The sequence below is a fragment of the Nicotiana sylvestris genome, chromosome 11, assembly GCF_000393655.2.
Source record: "Nicotiana sylvestris chromosome 11, ASM39365v2, whole genome shotgun sequence".
Classification (NCBI taxonomy): Eukaryota; Viridiplantae; Streptophyta; class Magnoliopsida; order Solanales; family Solanaceae; genus Nicotiana; species Nicotiana sylvestris.
This window is the reverse complement of record NC_091067.1, coordinates 159,525,730-159,535,815: the sequence shown is the minus strand read 5'-3', so window position 1 is coordinate 159,535,815 and position 10,086 is coordinate 159,525,730. Positions and strand designations below refer to the sequence as shown.

At 37.5% G+C, this 10,086-nt stretch overlaps 1 protein-coding gene across 2 annotated transcripts; it reads left to right on the top strand.

Moving 5' to 3' along the window:
* Positions 1-1,978: 1,978 nt before the first annotated feature.
* LOC104211736 (uncharacterized) lies at positions 1,979-8,765 on the top strand. Of its 2 annotated transcripts, XM_009760871.2 has the most exons (3): positions 1,979-2,716; positions 7,973-8,212; positions 8,289-8,765. In XM_009760871.2, the coding sequence occupies exons 1-3, from the start codon at positions 2,353-2,355 to the stop codon at positions 8,372-8,374; spliced, it is 690 nt and encodes a 229-aa protein (XP_009759173.1). In that variant the 5' UTR covers positions 1,979-2,352; the 3' UTR covers positions 8,375-8,765. The 2 variants fall into 2 exon arrangements, with proteins under 2 accessions (XP_009759173.1, XP_009759238.1); XM_009760936.2 differs by having other exon boundaries at positions 2,249-2,716; positions 7,973-8,765.
* The last annotated feature ends 1,321 nt before the right edge of the window (positions 8,766-10,086 follow it).

Sequence of the window (10,086 nt, the reverse complement as noted above, 5' to 3'; positions counted from 1 at the left end):
TTAGTTTTGGACCGTAAAAATGAAGATAGAATTTTTAGAGGTGACTATTGAAAAAAAGAAAAGAAATATAAACGTTGTTAAGGCGCGTAATGATCATATTATATTTAAAACGTGACGGAGCAGATTATACATACTTGCTTTCGGATGATATTTGAGTACCGAAAATGAGGACCTCCTAAGAAGCCTCAATTAACATCAGAATCTACATGTGTTCCCTCTAGCTGCACTTTCATTTGTAAATATCTAGCTTTATCTCTAGGGTGTGTTTTTATGTGCCTAGTCAAACTACCTGTGCCGCTACTGTCTCCAGTATATTTATGCACTAGTAACTTCCCACATGTTTTACACTTGGCCTTATTTTGTTCTCTTACTTGAGAAAAAAAATTCCAAACTAATGATGTTTCTAGGCGTTTAGAAGGTTGTCTATTAAAACTAGGGGTTTCTACAGGTGGATCGGACGGTACATCAGTTGGGTTATTAACAGGACTAGTAGGTGTATCATCTAAATCCGGTTGGGTTTCATCTTCATCCTTATTTTCCTCATCATTTTCAAAGATAGTTTCATTAGGATAAAGAACATTCATAGTTTCATCATCTAGATTTTGACTTGCTGCAACATTATGGCAAAATTGACTATCGGAAAATTGAAAACAGGGGTTATCACTATCAAGAATAATAGGAGCAGCAGGACGTCTACCAGGTCTGAGTCGGGGAGCCGGGGGAAGGGTAGTAGGTTGGCCATTACTTTCACCAATTTTAGCTTTACCCTTACTACCAAAAATATTTTTCAAATAAAATGCCATATTAATTATAATTATACTAAATAAAACTATAATATTAAAACTTAAGAGTTAGAACGCGTTTACCGAATTGCCGAACAACTTCTTGAAAATTGAAAATCGTTGAAGACTTGAATACTTCAATTCACCAACTTCACAATTTTTCACGAAATTTCAACAATAAAATAAGCAATTATAGTAGAGAGATTGATGAATTGGTGAGTAAAAATGAAAGAATGAGGGGTATTTATAGTTGAGAATTGGGAAAAAGTGTAATTATATAAAGTTTTGGGTTAAAATAAAGTTTGGAGGCCAAATAGCTATTTTCTAAACATCCAAACGGTCAAAATTGCAGCCCAAACGGCTACTTTTAAAATTTTGACCGTTGGAATTTTTAAATTATTATTTTTTTAAATAAAAACTAGTTGTTAGGCCCGCGAGGTCCGTTAGGCCCGACCCAGACCTGCCAGCCGGTCCCGGGCTTAGCGGTCCCGGGCTCGTGTGCTTTCTAGGAAGACCGGCCCGCCACGGGCTTTAAATACCCGTTAAGACCAGCCCACCAGGCCCGTTAGGACTGCGGGCCCGGTCCGGTTCAGGCCCGGCCCACAGTACACCATTATCCTCAACTTCTATATTCTACGGGTACTGTTATATGTGATGATGTTTTAGAGGGCAATATTTTGTCCCACTTTTCAACGTTTAGTATTTAGATTTTTTTTTTTTGATGCTATCATTTAAAAAGCATTGCAATTGTAAAAGTAACTTCCGGAATAAATACACTTATAAAAATATGAAGAGCTAAATCTGAAAAAATTAAAGACATTAATTACGTAAATATATTATAATAACTTTTTTAAGATTTAAGGTTTTATATGTTAACATTGGATGGGTTATCCTATCCATTAAAGGATATAAAAGTCTATTAGAATTATTGGATTACTTTATTCTGTTATCTTTCACTTTTTATCTTCACACTTACAACTTACAGGATGATACGATGAGATTTCACTAAGATTTTATAAATTTTTTAAAACATCAGTCAAAACTTAAAAAGAGAAGAAAAATATAGTTTGAGTTTAAAGACAATCTACTAACATTTACCAAAATTAAAAATTTTAATTACTTTTTCACAATAAATAAATCTCTAGCGTTAGAGGCGTAAGATTTTGTAATAAGCTAGATTCTTTCTCAAAGAGTTTGAACTCGTAACATACACAAAAAAAAAAAACTAGAAAAAAGGTAAATCAGCTTTTCTCTATCCTTTCACAAATAACACAAAGGAAATTAGTTCTCTTTCTTTTCCTTTCATTCCTCTAACCTTCCTCATTTCCCAAACAAAGAGTAAAGTTTTATCGAATAATCATAGTTTATTTACCACTCTTGTATAACTTCGAGGGCTACGTTTCACTTTCTCAAACTATAGGACTAAAACTAAACCTTTTAGAAGCTAGAGAAAAAACTCCGAAAGTAGCGAAATTGATCCTTCACTTTTCCATTTCTTCATTTTCACCCCCCAAACCGAACACCCAATACCTGTCCCCAGATTCTTCCCTTTCTCCCAAGTCATCAAAAAATGTCAACAAATCCAACTATAGATTCTTGTACAGTTGAAACTAGTGATGGGGTTAAACTTCATACCACATTCTTCAAACCAAACCAATATGAAGAAGAAGAAGAAGAAGAAAATTCATGGGTTGTGATTTTGGTGCACCCATATTCGATATTAGGGGGTAGTCAAGGTCTATTAAGAGGAATAGCAAATGGGTTGTCAAGAAAAGGGTATAAAGCTGTGACCTTTGATATGAGAGGTGTTGGAAGATCAACTGGGAAACCTTCTATTTTTGGGTTTAAGGAAATTAAGGATGTGGTTGCTGTTTGTAAATGGTCACTTGAAAATCTGTCTGTCAATAAGATTTTGTTGGTAGGTTCTTCTGCAGGTATTCTTTTCTTGCCCTTCTGAAGTTTGGATTTTTTTAGAGTTATTGTTTTGTGCTCATTATTTCCGAGGACGTGGCCCTATCAAGGAAGTTGTGGAGGTCGACCATTAGGATTGTAGGTTAGGAGGTAGCAGTGGCGGAGCAGGATCTCCACGAAGGGGTTCAAAAAATTTTTTTGTAGCTAGTGGGAATTGAACTCATTACCTTACGTAGATTTTGAAACCACTAAACTACACTTTTGGATTGTGTCAAGGGGGTTCAAAACTTAATATATAAAGGTAAAAAATAGATTTTACCTTATATATACGTGTAATTTTTCGGTGAAGGGGGTTCGGGCCCCCTTGCGCCCCCCTAAATCCGCCCCTGGGAGGTAGACTAGTCGGATACTATTTTTTCTTAGACTTCTAGTGGTTAATGTTGTGTTCTTACTACTCTTCCGTTTTTCATAATGTCAGGCCTTATTTACTGGTTATTGTTTTGCTTTATTATTTCTATAGTTTCTGTTGATGGTATTGATATATTGTCTCTTCTCGTCTTCTTGAGCTGAGGGTCTATCGGAAATAACCTCTCCACTCCCTCGGGGTAGGGGTAAGGTCTGCGTATACCAAACCCTCCCCAGACCCCACTTGTGGGGTCTCACTGGGTCGTCATCGTTGTTGTTGTTGTTTTGTGCTCCCAGTATAAAGAATTTTTACTTAAAGTTGGACATATGAAAATAGAGTTATATAACTTGCTATAGATGGTTCTTTGGAATTATGGGGTTTGCCTCTAAATTATCTGTTTAATAAATATGTTTGATGTTTTTCATTGTAATCTTTGTATTTTTCCAAATAAGAGTGGAATAGAGCCAGTTCACTGATTTTTAGATGCATTTCCTAATATAACTTTAAGAGAGTAGCTACTGAACTTTTTTCTAGTAGACTTAATTGATCCAAATTCTCTAGTTTGTAAGTAGCATAGAAACAGCTTGATGCATTGAATTTGTTGGTTTACAAGGATATATAAGTTGCTTCCTAGAAGTTGGATTCATATAAGTTAGTTTTTGAGTTGCATTTGATAGGTAACTGCTTCATGGTTTCAGTAGTGGAGGTAAATTTTCACGCTTTTCCTATAAAGGGATTGTAGCCTGAAGATTAAAAGATATTGTAGCCTTTAGTTTGTCGATGTTTATTTGCCTATAAAGGGAGAACTTTCTTCATTTCAACATGTATGTTGCTTGCTGTCAATGGGATTCCTAGAAAGCCTCTTTTGAGTTCTAAAGTTCTTCTGCCTTTTCGCTGTAAACACACTCCATCATTCCCTCTCTAGCAGAACAGCAGCACATTGAATTAATAGAAGAACTCCAAACAAAAATTCTTCCAAAAATGCAGCTGTAACAAAGCAGCCAATGACATTAATGACTAAAACGAAGGAGCTAATCTTGATATTAATGGTTTAATTGGTGTCAACGACATAGTAATAACTAAAATGATGAATCTGATCAAGACATAAATGGTTTAAATTGGTTTGGACCTCAAATATTAAAACTTTAGTCTGCATGAATAATGAGGAGGCAAAGAAAAGAATGTCACTGGAGGCCAGTGACCAGTGAGATTGAAGGCCATTAAGAAGATCGGCTTGCATTAGAAAACCATGCAGTCCTAAAGGGCTTATGTTTAAGGATGGGAGTATTGTTGGCATTCCTGATGTCTAGAAATGCATGTGATGTTATTGAAATACCGTGCTTAGACTCTGGTTCTGCTATGGCCATAGTTAAACTTACACGGAAAAATACTTACTTCCTTCCAACCCTAGCTGTTGGGAGGGGGGGGGGGTCTTACACCGTTTTAGTGGCTGAAATTCTTGATTACTTCAGCAGGATTCTGTTTGAGCTAAAGCAAGAACATTTACGTTATCTCTCCTTAAATAATTTCCTGTTCTAATTTGTGCCCAAGAAGATTGAGAGCTGTATTGGTATTTATCAAAGAAAAGGTTGAGAGATCCATGCTGCAGATACACAGCGTCTTTCGACATCCAAGCTTTAAGTAAAGGAGTATTCTTGGCATTCCTGATGTCTAGAAATGCATGTGATGTTAAAATACTGTGCTTAGACTCTGGTTCTGCTATGGCCAAAGTTAAACTTACACGGAAAAAACACTTACTTGCTTCCAACCCTAGCTGGTGTGTGTGTGTGGGGGGGGGGGGAGGGGTGTTCTTACACAATATTAGTGGCTGAAATTCTTGATTACTTCAACAGGATTCTGGTTGACCTAAAGCAAGCACATTTACGTTATCTCTCCTTAAATAATTTCCTGTTCTAATTTGTGGCCAAGAAGATTGAGAGCTCCATTCGTATTTATCTAAGAAAAGGTTGAGAGCTCCATGCTGCAGATACATAGCGTCTTTGACATCCAAGCTTAATGCAAATACGTATTGCTGCTGCTCATGTTCCATAATTGTTATTTTCTGTTGTTGCCACTATTATTGCCATAGGTGTTGGATGTTTTACTCCCCCCCTCTCTCCCCCATAACATTCTCCATGTGGTAACTTCATTTATGAGAATGGATTAATTATAGAAAGTTGTTCCTTCAACTGCTTGTCATCTGCTCCACGCCACCAGAAATGCATGCAATAGAAGTAATTGTTATGTCAGAAATTATTTAGTTGTCTTTCCCTATTTCCTTTTGGTGTTGATGGATTTCCTTTTTTTTTTGTTGCTTTGTGATGATTCATACTGTTTCCTCTTCTTTCCTTTTCCTCTTGGAAGAAGGGAGTTTCTTAAACTCACTGCTTTCTAATCCTCTCATATTTTTCTCTCTAATCTCCTCATTTTGAACTATGTTCATCGTGTTTTCGAATAGTGAAATCAAGGTGAGTAGCCAACCAAGTTTGAACATATCTGGAACAAAAGCTTTGGTCCTTTATAGTCTTCTTTTCAAGCCTGTTTTGATGTAGGACATTGTAAGACTATTCACTATAAGATTGAAGTTGTCTTTTTAAGTAATGGAAGGTGGAAAGAAGAATGGAGGAGAGAGTAAGACCACTTTTTTAGGTTAACTTCATCACTTCTTTAGTTTCAAGTGGTAGAAGTAGGAAGAGAACTTGAAGAGCGGGAAGAAGAATAAGTTAAAGAGGGAGAACTTAGAGGCTGCCTATCGTTTCACTTTTGGCAAATCAAGCAGAACTGCCAAATTATTAATTCATGTGTTGAAATGCCTTCGATATGACAAACATACAATCTTCTCATTAAAGTCGTTTGTTAAATAATCTTCATCATTAGTTTTATTCCTAACTACCCCTTCTCAATGGATTATCTGACATATGTAACTGCTCACTGCATTGGTTTTGATAAGCAATAACGTCATGTCTCTCTATCATATTCTCCAATATACCATGTCAAATACTATTTGAGCAGATTACCAAGTACTTTGGCTTCTTCTCAAACTACTTATAAATCTCCGAGAGAAGATGTTTCAAAGATGCTGAAGAAACATAGTAGTTGGATTCTTTTCCGGTACTCGCCAACAGTTCATAAAGAAACCAACTTGCACTGGTCAACAACTAGATAGAGGGTCTTTGGTATTTTAAAGCAAAACAACTGCTGAACGTATCTTAACTAAAATCATTAAAAAAAGTTAAACCCTTACAAATGAAATAATTCCTTTAGTTACATCTTATTAAGCTTTTCTCCAATCATCTAATTCAATTTGTTCAAAAATTTATCACTTATGTCGGAATGCACGGGAGAAAAATCTATTATTGATTAACAATGATACAATGAGCCCTATTATTAATACATATTCTATTTCTACTACATATGAGACTGAGACTTATTCTACTCCTACTACATATGGGACTAGGACTATTTACACATAACTATCTAACACTCCCCCTCAAGGCGGTGCATACAAATCATATGTACCGAGCTTGTTACATATGTAACTAATACAAGGACCAATGAGTGACTTTATGAAAATATTTGCAAGATGATCATTCGACATACAAGGCCATTAGACTCCCCCTGAGCAACAAAACCAAGTGGTTGCTAATAAGCAGAAGTTGGCTGAAAGGCCGCCGGAAAAATTACAAAATAGGTTCTAAAACACCACCGGAAAACAGGAAATTACCCGGAAAAAATAGAAGTTGTCAGAATTTGATGTAATTTATATGGGTAGGCTCGGAATCACTGGACGAGTAAGTTGTCCTTAAGAAGTTTTGCTAGAATGTGGCTGGAATGGCTCACACAGGCCGGAAAAGTTATTGTAGCTTGTCGGAACCCTAGTTCTGGCGGTGCGTGGAGGCTTGTAAGGGACTTTCTGCCGGAGCAATTGATTGGGGTTTTGTCGCCTGACTTTTCCGAATAAGATGGTAGTATTGGTTTCCGCACAACACTTACCGATGAGGAGATAACGCAAATCAATCTTGAGTCGTCAATCGGAAAGACGCATGGTGACTGACTTTTTTATTTTGATGGAACTGGAATTTCTGGGATTTGGTCGCACTAGGGTTTCGGATTTGGTGGTGGTACTGATATATGCGCAGTACCACTGTTGCAATGATGAACCCCCAAAACAAGACAAAGTTGCCGGAAAATTGCACGGCGACGAGATCTTTCTTCCCGGATGTCGCTGGAATGATGCACATCGATAATTTTTTCACTGAAGCTCTTATACCATGTGAGAATGCACGGGAGAAAAATCTATTATTGATTAACAATGATACAATGAGCCCTATTATTAGTACATATTCCACTCCTACTACATATGGGACTAGGACTTATTCTACTCCTACTATATATGGGACTATGACATATTTTACTCCTACTACATATGAGACTAGGACTATTTACACATAACTATCTAACAACTTAGATTCACTGTATCATCGGTTAATGCAGCAGCCGCTAAAACATATGGTTGTGATACATTTCCTTGGAAATTCGGGACTTCTAATTTTCCTGATTAGAGAAGAGCTTTGGTTTGTTAGGAGAGTATTATCATCTGTTTGCTTTTCTCTCACTGTCTTATGCTGTATTACTATGTGTTGTGAGGATAGACTCTATGACTTATCCTCTCCCCTCCATCCCCCACCCAAAAAAGGGGGAGGGGGGAGCGGAGAAGAAGGGAAGGATATACTTGTTGGTTGTCAAAAAAGAGTAAAAAGAATCTGCATAAATGTTCAACTTTTCCTTATGGCATATTCACCTGATGACAGTACAGCTGGTGTAACCAACCATTTCTCATCAATATCTCATTTTCGGTATACATTTTTCACAGGTGCACCAATAGCAGGATCTGCAGTAAATCAGGTCGAGCAGATTGTTGGTTATGTAAGTATTGGTTACCCTTTTGGTTTATTGGCCTCGATCCTCTTTGGTCAACATCACAAAAACGTATTAAAGTCGCCCAAACCAAAGCTCTTCATCATGGGCACACAAGACGGATTCACCAGCATTAAGCAGCTAAACAATAAGCTTAAATGTGCAGCAGGACGTGTCGAGAAACATCTTATTGAAGGTATTGGCCACTTTGAGTTGGAAGGGCCTGCCTATGATTCTCACATGGTAAATCTTATTGTAGAATTCATTGACAGTGTGTAGGGTTTCCACTTTCCGCCTGGTGTTGCATGGGAAGCATTGGGCATTATCACAAAGTCGTGCTTTCTGGCTGGTCTTCTAATGGCCTTCCGCCGTGTGGATATGTGGATGTACGCTATGATGATCCGGATAAATGTATGTTTCTGAACCCATTGAGATGACGACCCATGTTAAATTTCCGACACCTGATTCTTACAAGAGATATGGAGTTGGGCTGTTTTTGAGGTGGGAGATAAGGTTTTGGTGAAGAGTGGCTACTGCTTTTCTGATCCGAAGTTGTGTATTTTAGTTGCATTGTCTCTTGGCTGTGATTCTTGTATTGTTGGTGGTTTCATTCAATCATCTTGTATGAGCTATAATAGGGTGTGTTAGAGCAGCCTACACATGGTTGGAAAGAAAAGGAATATCTTTCTTTGTTCTTTATTTTTCCTTTTTTGAAGTGGTTGGAAAGAAAAGGAATATCTTTCTTTGTTCTTTCTTTTTCCTTTTTTTGCTTCATTTTTACTGTTATTAGCCGAGAGCCTTTCGGAAATAGGTTTGTTGTTGTTTTTAATATTTTTTGGTAAGTAAACTTTTATTTACCAAGTAAAGATATGTACAGCTCAAATAAAGAGAAAAAAAATTAGAAGCTGGGCAAATAGCCCCAGTTTCCAGCATAGCAACTAATGTCAACTAGGCTACTCGTAACAATACAGGCTCATGAATAAAAAAATTAAGATTTGCAGCTTCCTTGCCAGTCTTGGCCTCATACTCCCTCGTAAGATCACGTCCTAGACAATCAACTTGGTGATGATATTAGTAGGCCATCGATTGCTCGTGAATACTCTTTGATTTCTTTCTTGCCAGACATAGATGATGCTTCCAGCTAACACCATTCTAAACAACTCTGCGCTAGAGCTCTTCCCATTAAAGTGAGTTATAGCCCAATTCCTCTCATCATTCCATCCCATTGCTTGTCTAGAGATTCCCTGCCAGTATAACATTTTGTGCCAATCTCAGCTGCCACCCCACATTTGAAGAACAAATGGTCTATGCTTTCTTCCTCTAAGTTACACAAAGGGCATAGTTGGTTGGACAGTAGACCCCATTTTGCCAACTTGTCCCTTGTGTATAATTTCTCATGAGCAACCAATCTAAGTGTGAATATCCATTTAGGTGCACCGTAGTTATTACAAACTAGTCTTCTCCAAGGTACCTTAGGATATTCACCCCTCAATTTGTGGTACATATGCCTGATAGAAAATTGGTCCATACTCAGCAACTCGCTCATTGATAGGCCTACCTGTGTTACATATTTGCTTGCATTAATAATCTTCTTTAACAGCCATGAAGCTTGGTTGCAGGTAGTCTCCCAGATAAGAGTCCCTTTCCAGTAGTAAGCATGTACCCACAATATCCATAACTTGTCCTTTTTCTTGCACAAGCTCCAAAACTGTTTACAGATGGCCGCCTTGTTCCATACCTCTATATCAGTGAAGTTTTCACCACCTGCTGACTTTGGTTGGCATAAAGTATCCCAAGCAATGAGAGCTTTGTTAGAGCCTTCTGTTTCGCCAGTCCAAAGGAATTTCTGGCAAGTTGCAACAATCTGCTTATAGATTTTCTTGGGGAGAACAAATACCTGAGACCAAAAGGTTTGGATGAAAAATAAGACACTCTTGATTAATTGCACTCTAGCAGCATAGGAGAGAAACTTTGTAGTCCAACATGTTATTCTACCTATCATCTTGTCCAATAGAGGTTGGCATTAGATGATAGATAATCTCTTGGAGCTTAAGAGCACTCCAAGGTATC

Bases quoted from the DNA above. Each gene is read 5' to 3' on its own strand.
- LOC104211736 (XM_009760871.2), top strand. From the start codon at position 2,353: ATGTCAACAAATCCAACTATAGATTCTTGTACAGTTGAAACTAGTGAT. The intron at 2,717-7,972 runs GTATTCTTTTCT...CATTTTTCACAG, and splicing joins GTTGGTAGGTTCTTCTGCAG to GTGCACCAATAGCAGGATCT. The intron at 8,213-8,288 runs GTATTGGCCACT...ATTCATTGACAG, and splicing joins CGAGAAACATCTTATTGAAG to TGTGTAGGGTTTCCACTTTC.